We start from the raw sequence: 10371 nt of genomic DNA on the forward strand, positions 1-10371 counted from the left end.
TAAAACAGCCAAACCATGGCTGGCCCACATCAGCTGATTCAGGCTCCTGGGGCTTGGGCTGCGGGGCTATAAAATTGCACAGAAGATGTTCAGGCTTGGGCTGGAGCCTGGGCTCTGGAACACCATGAGGGGGAAGGGTCCCAATGCCTTGGCCCAAATGTCTATATTACAATTTTATCGCCCTGCAGCCTGAGCCCTGTGAGCCCAACACGAGACAGCCAGGGGTGTTTCATTGCCGTGTAGACATACCCATAGCGGTCCCACAGAACAGATTCTACCACAATGGAATGGAACCTGTGACAGTTTAGGGGTGGCTTGATTACAGTCTGTAAGTATCTGCGTGGGGAACAAATATTTAATAATGGGCTCTTCCATCTGGCAGAGAAAGGTCTAACACAACCCAATGGCTGGGAGTTGAAGCTAGCCAAATTCAGACTGGAAATAAGGTGTCAATTTTTAACGGCGAGAGTAGGGTTGCCAAGCCTCCAGGATTGTCCTGGAGCGTCCAGGAACTAAAGATTAACCTTGAATTAAAGATGATGTCATGTGATGAATCTCCAGGTTTCATCCAACCAAAATTGGCAACCCTAGGTGAGAATAATTAACCACTGGAAGGTTTCAGAGTAACAGCCGTGTTAGTCTGTATTCGCAAAAAGAAAAGGGGGACTTGTGGCACCTTAGAGACTAACCAATTTATTTGAGCATAAGCTTTTGTGAGATACAGCTCACTTCATCGGATGCACCCAGCGAGAAACTGCTGAATTTCTGAGTTTCTCGCTGGATGCATCCGATGAAGTGAGCTGTAGCTCACGAAAGCTTATGCTCAAATAAATTGGTTAGTCTCTAAGGTGCCACAAGTCCTCCTTTTCTTTTAACCACTGGGACAATTTCCTGGGGGGTCGAGGTGGGTTCTCCATCACCGATCACTTTAAAATCAAAACTGGATGTTTTCCAACAGGATCTGCCTGAGGAATTCTTTGGGGGCAGTTCTCACACCGGGTCAGACCGGATGATCTGGTCCCTGCTGGCCCTGGCCTCGGGGACTCGGGGCAAGCAGCAGGCCGGAGCAGGGAGCGTCGGCAGCTGCTCCTCCAGCGCACTCGGGAGCAGAGATGAAAACAAGCAGGGGGTCCTGCTTTGGCCTGAGGTGGGAGCCCCGGGCCCCGCACCGCCGGGGGATTCGGCTCCGCCGCCCCCTCGCGGGCCACAGGCATTCACCCCCCACCGGCCAGGAGTGGGAAGCAGCCAGTGCTCCTGAGGTGCAGGTGCAACTAAGGGGGGGATTTGGGGGTGCAATGGGGGCCAGGGTTGGAGGGAGGGAGAGCCACCCCCTTGTGACCCTGCCCTTTGCCCAGGGCAGATGGCCCCAGACAGAGACACTGAGCCATGCACCCCATGCGCATGCGCGCCAAGCACAGCTGCGTCCCTCCGTCCCCACCCCCCCCGTTGGCATCCACTCCCAGCATGCTCCGCGCTGCGCCGGCGCAGCCAGCCGACGGCAAAGGGGCGGGGCAGGTGTGTGACTGGCGTTGGGAAGAGCCAGTCAAACGGCGACGTCCGCGCCCCACGGCCGTCCCCGCGAGCCAATGGGAGAAAGGAAGGTGCGGCGGTCGCCGGAAGTGGGGGCGGGACGGAGCGGCGGGAGGCTGCGCTCGTCTCTGCTGCCGGGACGGTCAGGGGAGCCGCCGCCGCCGCCAGGTGAGCGCTGGGTCCGAGGGGCCTGCACGTGGAGCGCCTCCCCCCCCGCACCACAGAGCCCAGCTCCTTGCCCCTCCCCCCCCACAGAGCCCAGCCGCCCCCCCCCCCGCACCACAGAGCCCAGCTCCTTGCCCCTCCCCCCAGCTCCCTCCGGGCACCCTAGAGCCCAGCCGCCCCCCCCACAGAGCCCAGCTCCTTGCCCCTCCCCCCCCCACAGAGCCCAGCCGCCGCCCCCCACAGAGCCCAGCTCCTTGCCCTCCCCCCGCACCACAGAGCCCAGCCGCCCCCCCCCGCACCACAGAGCCCAGCCGCCCGCCCCCCACAGAGCCCAGCTCCTTGCCCCTCCCCCCAGCTCCCTCCGGGCACCCTAGAGCCCAGCCGCCCCCCCCCCACAGAGCCCAGCCGCCCCCCGCACCACAGAGCCCAGCCGCCCCCCCCCACAGAGCCCAGCTCCTTGCCCCTCCCTCCGCACCACAGAGCCCAGCTCCTTGCCCCTCCCCCCCAGCTCCCTCCGGGCACCCTAGAGCCCAGCCGCCCCCCCCTCACCACAGAGCCCAGCTCCTTGCCCCTCCCCCCGCACCACAGAGCCCAGCCGCCCCCCCCTGCACCACAGAGCCCAGCTCCTTGCCCCTCCCCCCAGCTCCCTCTGGGCACCCTAGAGCCTGCCTGCTCCCCCCCCCTCACCACAGAGCCCAGCCTCTGCCCCCCCCAGCTCTCTCTGGGCACCCTAGAGCCTAGCTGCCCCCCCCTCACCACAGAGCCCAGCTCCTTGCCCCCTCCCCCCAGCTCCCTCTGGGCACCCTAGAGCCTGCCCGCTCCCCCCCCCCCACCACAGAGCCCAGCCTCTGCCCCCCCCCCCCAGCTCTCTCTGGGCACCCTAGAGCCTGACCCCCCGCACCACAGAGCCCAGCTCCTTGCCCCTCCCCCCCAGCTCCCTCCGGGCACCTAGAGCCCAGCTGCCCCTCCCCCCCGGCTACCTCTGGGCACTCTAGAGCCTGCCCCCTTCCCCCATCTCCCTCCGGGCACTACAGAGCCTGCCTCTTCCCCCCCAGCACCCCTGTGCCCAGCCAACCCCAGGCAGGTGCTGGCAGCGGTGTCTGGGGCTCGCCTAAGATGTACAGGGCCTGTCGCTGGAGGCACTGGGCCGCTCGCAGCCCCTAGTGGTTCCTCCTCACTGCCAGGGGCGCAGAGAGGGGCGCAGTGACTTGCCTCAGGTGATGCAGGAAATGAGTGGAGAGGTGGGTGATTACAGCCAGGTTTCCTTGGTGCCAGGCAAATGCTCTAACCGCTGTACCACCCTTCCCCCGGGCTGGGGCTTTGCTCACTGCTGACAAGGGCTTGGGGATGGGTGCGGCCTGTCACTGCCCAGGGCAGACCATATCAGGGTGGTGCGTTGACAACTCAGTGCCCCAGCCTCACTCGCAAGGATGAGAGTTGGGGATCCTCCCTCATTTTGGATCCATTTAAAGGGAAGGATTTAAAGTTTGTCTTTTTGAAGGGGAGTTATGCTGTGTCTGATTTTAAATTGATCGTTGGAGTGACTCATCCAAAGCTGGGGGCTGTGTGGTCAGGGGGCTGGTTATGGACGTGATGGAACCTTTTATCTTTGTGACCAGTCCGATGTGGCTTAAGGTGGCAGGGATGGAAAGAGTCTACATCCGATGGCTTCTTACTGGCCTGTGTGAAATTTAGGAAGGTTTCTGCCTCATTTGTAGCGGACAAGCGTCTGACTCTCAAAAAACACCAAACATAGCACCCTCATCTACAGTCCGAGCAGAGATCCCAAGCACTGAATGAGTGTCAAGGCTGAACCCTGCTTGTGCCTCTAGAAGCCCTTCGAGACCAGGGTCATTAACTAGTGGGAGAAAAGCTTGTTCTGTTGCCATACCTGTTCTGTGGATAAACCAAGAACTTCAGCTTGTAATTTTGATAGACCAGTCCCTACCATGCTTGGTAAATACTAAATTTGGATCTAAAGAACAACACTGGTTTTAAAAATATATCTTGTAGCATTTATAGTAGTCCATTTTCCTACAGTTGCCAGCATAAGAAGTGATTAAAGAAATCACTGTAATATTGAAAGCCAAGGTCTAATTGGAGATCTTGATGGGACAGGTGGTATCTTTCTAGCAGTGACCTTACATCACATTTGCTGAAAGAGGTAGCTGCACTATATTTAGATATGCTGTAAAACTAATTTATAACTAGCCTAATCCTACATTTTTATGGGTTATTCCACAGGTACTTTCATGCGCCACAATGGGTGAACCTCAGCAAGTGAGTGCTCTCCCTCCACCTCCAATGCAGTATATAAAGGAATATACAGATGAAAATATTCGGAAAGGTCTAGCCCCTAAGCCTCCACCACCTGTGAAAGACAGCTACATGATGTTTGGTAACCAATTCCAGTGTGATGATCTCATTATTCGACCCTTGGAAAGCCAAGGCATTGAACGATTGCATCCCATGCAGTTTGACCACAAGAAGGAACTAAGGAAACTCAATATGTCTATCCTGATAAACTTTTTGGACCTCTTGGATATCTTGATAAGGAGCCCAGGCAGCATAAAACGGGAGGAGAAACTGGAAGACTTAAAACTGCTTTTTGTCCATGTCCATCATCTTATAAATGAATATCGACCCCACCAAGCCAGGGAGACTCTAAGGGTTATGATGGAGGTGCAGAAACGTCAGCGTTTGGAGACTGCTGAGAGGTTTCAGAAGCATTTAGAGCGAGTTGTAGAAATGATCCAGAACTGCCTGGCCTCCTTACCTGATGATTTGCCTCATTCAGAGGGTGGGATGAGATTAAAAACTGAGCCCATGGATACTGATGACCGCAACAATTGTATTGGACAGAATGAACAGCAGAGAGAGCGCGCTGGCTGCAAGAAAGATCAGGTTTTAGACAAAGATGCTGCTATGTGTAGCATTATTGATGAAATGACATGAAAAGACACTTTTGTAATTGTATAAAGTTTTGGGGGGCAAGAAGTGGACTTGATGCTAGAGGTCATATGGCATGGGTTTTTTTGTTGGATTTCTTTTTCTTCTGCTTTTGGTATCTGTGTAAATAAACAATCACGAAATTTAGTGTATATAAAATAACCCAGAAGTCTTTATTTTTGTAATCCTAGGTAAGGATTTTGCAGGTGACCAAACAAACAGAAGCATTGCTTGATATTTTGTAGATGCAATTTGTGTGGCGTGCTGTTCAGAACAGAAAAGAATAAGTCTTATAATATTTTGTTGAAATAAGTGCATCATGTCAGTTGAAGTAAGCTTTATTCCATGGCTTTATTATATTTTCATCAATCATTTGCTGGTTTTATAGATGCACTTATTTTGTGAATTTCCATAAAATATGGGATTGAGAAAAGATCAGCCTCTGTAGGAAATCTGGAGTTGACAATTTCAAATAAGTTAAAAGTACCTTGTAAAAATGTTATGGTAAGTAACTATATAAAAGTATATTCTGGTATAAAAGATGGGTTTATTATTATTGCTGACAATGTTGGTAGGTCAAAATTTCATTCTCTCCTTTTTAGTTTTGTAAAGTCAATATAATTCTTGTGTAAAAATGCTTACTTTCATTAGTGGCTTAAAAATTCAGTGTTGGTAGCCTAACATTCCTAAGTAACTCTACAATAAACTCTGTGCATGAGACAGTCTCGGTAACAAAATAGATTTAAATTTTCCAAAGACTAATAAGCAGTAATTCTTTTAAAACAGGAGATACCTAGATACTCACTCCTTTAAACATAACAGGGAATATTCTTTAAATGCTAACTCTGAATTAAATGTACACGTTCGCTGAAAATAGCTGACGTGAGAGCACGTGCCACTTCCCTCTTAGCCAGGATCAAGTCACAGAATCAAGCCCTGTGTAAAGACAGGAGGATTTAACCAATAATTTTTAGTATTTATTATTTTCGTCTTGTGAACACTAACAAATTAATCCCAGCAAAAAATCCATTTTGTACAAAGACTTTACAGCCTGTTTTGAATAAAACTTAATCTAATTCCTTTCAGTGACTGAGAGGTGAGTCAGGCCCTGGTACAATACAATTGTTAAACAAAAACAAAAAAACCTTTTTGTGCAACTATTTTTCAGAACGTTGCAGCCTCCCGTAATCCCTCTTACATGCTAGATTCCATGTGATGCACCAGTGTATATCCGTGACTTCCCCCCCCTCCCCCCTTGTTCCTTTTAGAAACATCATAGACTTTCAGGGAGTAACGTTAGTACAATATCCATGCCCTTTGCAATGAAACCTCATTGAGTACTATTTCCCAACTGAAACTAGAGCAGCATACATGTTACTCCTACCCACTTACCCTCTAATAACATGCAGGCAGGAAAAACAGGAAGGTTCTAAAATAAAAACTTACATTTGCAAACAGATGAAAAGACTTATACTTCAAAACCCCTTGAGACTTGTCTCTGATTAAATTCTTTGTTTTTAAAAATCTCACCCACTGTATCTTGGACTTAAAGACTGATTCAGGTCATTTCAATGGCGTTGTACATAATTTTTTTGGTGTAAAAACTTCCTAGGTTGACAGACTGTTGTAAAATGAAGACCTTCAACCATGATCCTCCTCCCGCTGGAATCAATGAGAAATTTTGACACTAAGTTCAGTAGGAGCAGGATCACACACTTTAATCACAAAAGTATATTGCTAGCAGTGATGAAGTGCCCCAATTTGCTGTAGTGAATTGAGACCTATGCCCATCTCTACTGCCAGTAGAGTCACCAGTCAGGGCAATCTTTATCTTGTGGACAGTTGCTGAAATTTAAACAATGCTTTTAATAAGTTTGTAGCAGATAGTGTTGAAATAAAGGTCATTCAACTGAAGAATCTATTAACCTGTGCTTTCTGTATAAAATGAATGTCTGGGTAAGCTCTTTATTTGGTTCTTAACCCTGATTAGAGAGGTCTGGAAGTGTTCGGTCACAGCTAACAAGAATGACTAGATCCTGAACTTTGACATTTAAGGTTCAAAACCAAATTGCGTATGTCTAATCATACTTGCTCATTTATTAAAGTGCCCAGTATCTCTTTTGGGTTTCAGAGGCCATCTATGCTTATTGGTTTCAAGGGAGCTGTAAATAACAATTTTGCACTACTCTAACTCCTTAGCTACGGAAATGTTAAGATGGGTGGTTCAGAAATATGTTTTGTTAATTTAAATCCACGGTCGAGGTTTAATTCTAAGATCTCGTACACAGTCATGTAACATGATTATTGACATATTTTTGAGATAAAGTAATTTTTAAGATCATACAATAAAACTTCTCATCTAGTAACAGAAATTTTATATGGCCACTACTGACCCTTTGAGGCAAGATTAGAAAAAAGCAGCGTCTCCCATCAACGTTCCACCAGAAGAATGAAAAAAGTAAACCTTGGGCCAGCTTTACAAAGGTATTCAGCTGCATAAAGATCCAGACAGGCAGCTAGTAGGAATTTCAAAAGCACCTCCTAAGCAGGATACATGTTTAAGTCCTATTGAAAAATCTTTCAAAATCTGGCTCCCTAGCCACACTTGGCTGTACAAAATGAAACAATGAGCAATAACTGAAAACTACTGTTATTATCGGAGGTCAAGATGACTTTCAGTTTTATTCTGTGTAATTTAACCTTTTTAATGATGTGCCTTCTAAAGTGCTAATGGAAACCTTTCCAATTACTCTGCCTGAGTCCTAACATTTTTGAAAATATAACACCACTCCTAGGATCACATAATGCACTATCAGATCTTTATATGGGCATCAAACAGTATCAATGGTTAGGGCCAACAGATTTATGGGACAGTTTGCATTGATTACTGCCCCCTGCCCATTCTTGATAAAAATACCTATTAAAGTCTTGGGCTCAAACACATTTAGAAATGCATTCTGAAAATACCGCACTCCCTGTACCCTGTTCAAGGGAAAGGTGCACTAACAATGGTCCTGTGAAGTTGTCCAGTAGGCCAGTCACCTTACCTATTTCTTGAGTGTTTGTTTAATAACATGCTGCACCGCCCTGCAGCGGTTTAGCAGGTGGGGTTTTCCAATGTTTTATGACCTATAGACTTACCTGGATGATTAATAATCTGCTGCAAAAATACTGTGACCAATCTGTGTTCCACCACATGGAAGTAGCCAAAATTACATTTGATCAAAAAATTAATAATTTGAGGTATGTTTTGGGGGTAATTTAAATTATAAAAACTAGGGAATCGATTAATAAAAACTGATTTTTCTCCTAAGACCTCTCTAGCCCTCTGTCTCCTTTTCCTCTTCCATTCTGCAGTACACATTAGGATAATCACTTTTCTGATATCTATGCAATGTGGCTAAGCAAAAGGGGAAAATGGGCAGAGAACCATCAAAAATATTCTACCATCCACCATTGTTTTGAAGCCAGTGCTTGTTTCCTTCATATTATTTGATGTTATGTTTTCTTGTGAATTCAGTTTCCTTTTTATTTGTCAGAATGGACAATTAAAAATAGTCATTTGTTGGGATGACAGAGTTGGAAAAAGGAGTTTCTCCTGTTGGACAAAATTTTCATGTCCTCACTTAATTTAACAACCTGTTGCCTTTTCTTAATTTTGCAAAATTGCCCATTGTTGTGATTGGGTGTAAGGTTTGTCTATTTTAGGAAGAGAGGTCATGGTTAGGTCAGGATTACCCAACCTATGTTAGCCTCCTACCTAACTTTGATCTCCTTTTCCAGTTTAGACACACCCTAATTTATACTCAAGATGGTTGGAAAAAAATTGCATTGGAATTCTGCCTGTGTAGCATCAGTTTTCAGAGTAACAGCCGTGTTAGTCTGTATTCGCAAAAAGAAAAGGAGTACTTGTGGCACCTTAGAGACTAACCAATTTATTTGAGCATAAGCTTTCGTGAGCTACAGCATCCGATGAAGTGAGCTGTACTCCTTTTCTTGTAACATCAGTAGGTGCTTGAGTGAGGAATTCAAGCAATTGAAACATTTCATTTCATAGGATGTTTATAGTACCAGTTATGCCAAAAGCAGTTTCCTTTGAAATATAAGGAGTTAGAATGAATATCCAAAGCTCCCCGTCGGCTGATGGTGTCCAGTGATGGGGTGGCTTTGGATCGTCTGACTACCAATGACTTACGTTAAATCTTCTGTATGAAGAATGGTAATAAGTTTGGAGTGTCCTGTAGCAGTTATAGACAAAGACTCTTTCTGGCCCAGATACGTAGCTGCTTTCTAGAACTCTGTGCTCTGGATGTACCTGTGAATGTGTTAGAATTACAGGAAAACCCAAGTGTTTGTTACTGCGGGATTAGGTGGCTGCAGAAAGTTTCTCTTACTCAGAATATGTGAATTAAAGGAAGACGTTCAAAAACAAAGTACCAGTGCACCTTGCCCCAAGCGGTTAGCCAATATTCAGGGCCTTACTGGGATTAGTTGTTAGGAGAAAATGATAGTCGGGTATTTCTATGGTGAATCCCTGTTTATGAAAAATGTACAAAGTCCTGTTAACCTGAACACAGTATGAATAAACAGGAGACAATGTCCTTGTTCAGAAATCCAAGTCTGCCTCTTGCTATTCCTGTTCCCAAAAGAAGTCTTGGCTTCTTGCTAGAGCCCCACTACATTACTACAATGCTGATTTGGGTTTCTCCCTGCTTTGTTGTACCTTTCACGTGCAGACACACACAGGTGCAATCAAATCAATGTCCTGCCCCCTGAATTTTGCTGTCAGTCTCAGGGAAATCTCTGAGCTAGCATGGCACAGCTTATACTCCAGGCTTTCCATGCTGCTCTATGCATTGGGTATTGACTTCTATTTTAGCTGTCACTAAACTAAATAGCATTCAACTGCTTCTCAAGTTAGGCTGAATGAAAGGTGGCTAGCAGTCCCCCCATCTGCAAGGAGGTCTTTGGCATAGGTCAGAGACGCTTGCTGGCAGCAACCACCAGCCTCCAGCATAATAATACAAAATAACGGAATAATAATCTAAACTGCATTGATATGAGTTGGGCAGCTGTGTAATCTACGAGGAGGTTTCAGAGTAATAGCCGTGTTTGTCTGTATTCGCAAAAAGAAAAGGAGTACTTGTGGCACCTTAGAGACTAACCAATTTATTTGAGCATAAGTGAGCTGTAGCTCACGAAAGCTCATGCTCAAATAAATTGGTTAGTCTCTAAGGTGCCACAAGTCCTCCTTTTCTTTCTACGAGGAGATGGAGTGCTAGAATGGTAGTCATTCTAAAAGGAATTGCTGCCCAAGGGCTTTTTTTTCTCCAATGAAGATGATGGGGCTACAGGGTCAGTGGGGGATTTCACAGCATCTAGAATGAGTTCTGTAGTTTGTTGTTTCGTAGTGCGTGAGAACACCCTAAATCAAGGGGCGGGGGGGAGGGGGGGGAAAGAGCTCACTTAAAGGGTTGCTAAATTTCCAAAGAGTTTGTGCTACTAACCTGGCCACATGCAAACACCATTTCAGGCGCAATGGTGCGGCAGCTCCCAACCACTTTTAAAGGAAAGTGCCACAGAAGGTCCAGGAGAAAGTTCAACCCTGTGTACGGAGTCGTCAGGAGGTCTAAATCCTGCCCAACGAAAGGAGAAAACGAATAAGCAGGATTTGCGCTCTGAATTTGTGCTGGCCCTCTTTTTGAATTTCAGCAGGATTAGCTTGAG

The 10371-nt window shown here is 46.8% G+C and overlaps 1 protein-coding gene across 2 annotated transcripts; it reads left to right on the forward strand.

Annotated features, from left to right (window-relative positions):
• The first annotated feature begins 1626 nt into the window (after nt 1–1626).
• MED7 (mediator complex subunit 7) lies at nt 1627–6561 on the forward strand. Of its 2 annotated transcripts, none has more exons than XM_084637239.1 (2): nt 1627–1698; nt 3940–6561. In XM_084637239.1, the coding sequence occupies exon 2, from the start codon at nt 3958–3960 to the stop codon at nt 4648–4650; it is 693 nt and encodes a 230-aa protein (XP_084493365.1). In that variant the 5' UTR covers nt 1627–1698; nt 3940–3957; the 3' UTR covers nt 4651–6561. The 2 variants fall into 2 exon arrangements, with proteins under 2 accessions (XP_084493365.1, XP_084493364.1); XM_084637238.1 differs by lacking the exon at nt 1627–1698 and adding an exon at nt 2735–2936.
• The last annotated feature ends 3810 nt before the right edge of the window (nt 6562–10371 follow it).

The sequence above is a fragment of the Lepidochelys olivacea genome (genome assembly GCF_965140295.1).
Source record: "Lepidochelys olivacea isolate rLepOli2 genome assembly, chromosome: 8".
NCBI lineage: Eukaryota > Metazoa > Chordata > Testudines > Cheloniidae > Lepidochelys > Lepidochelys olivacea.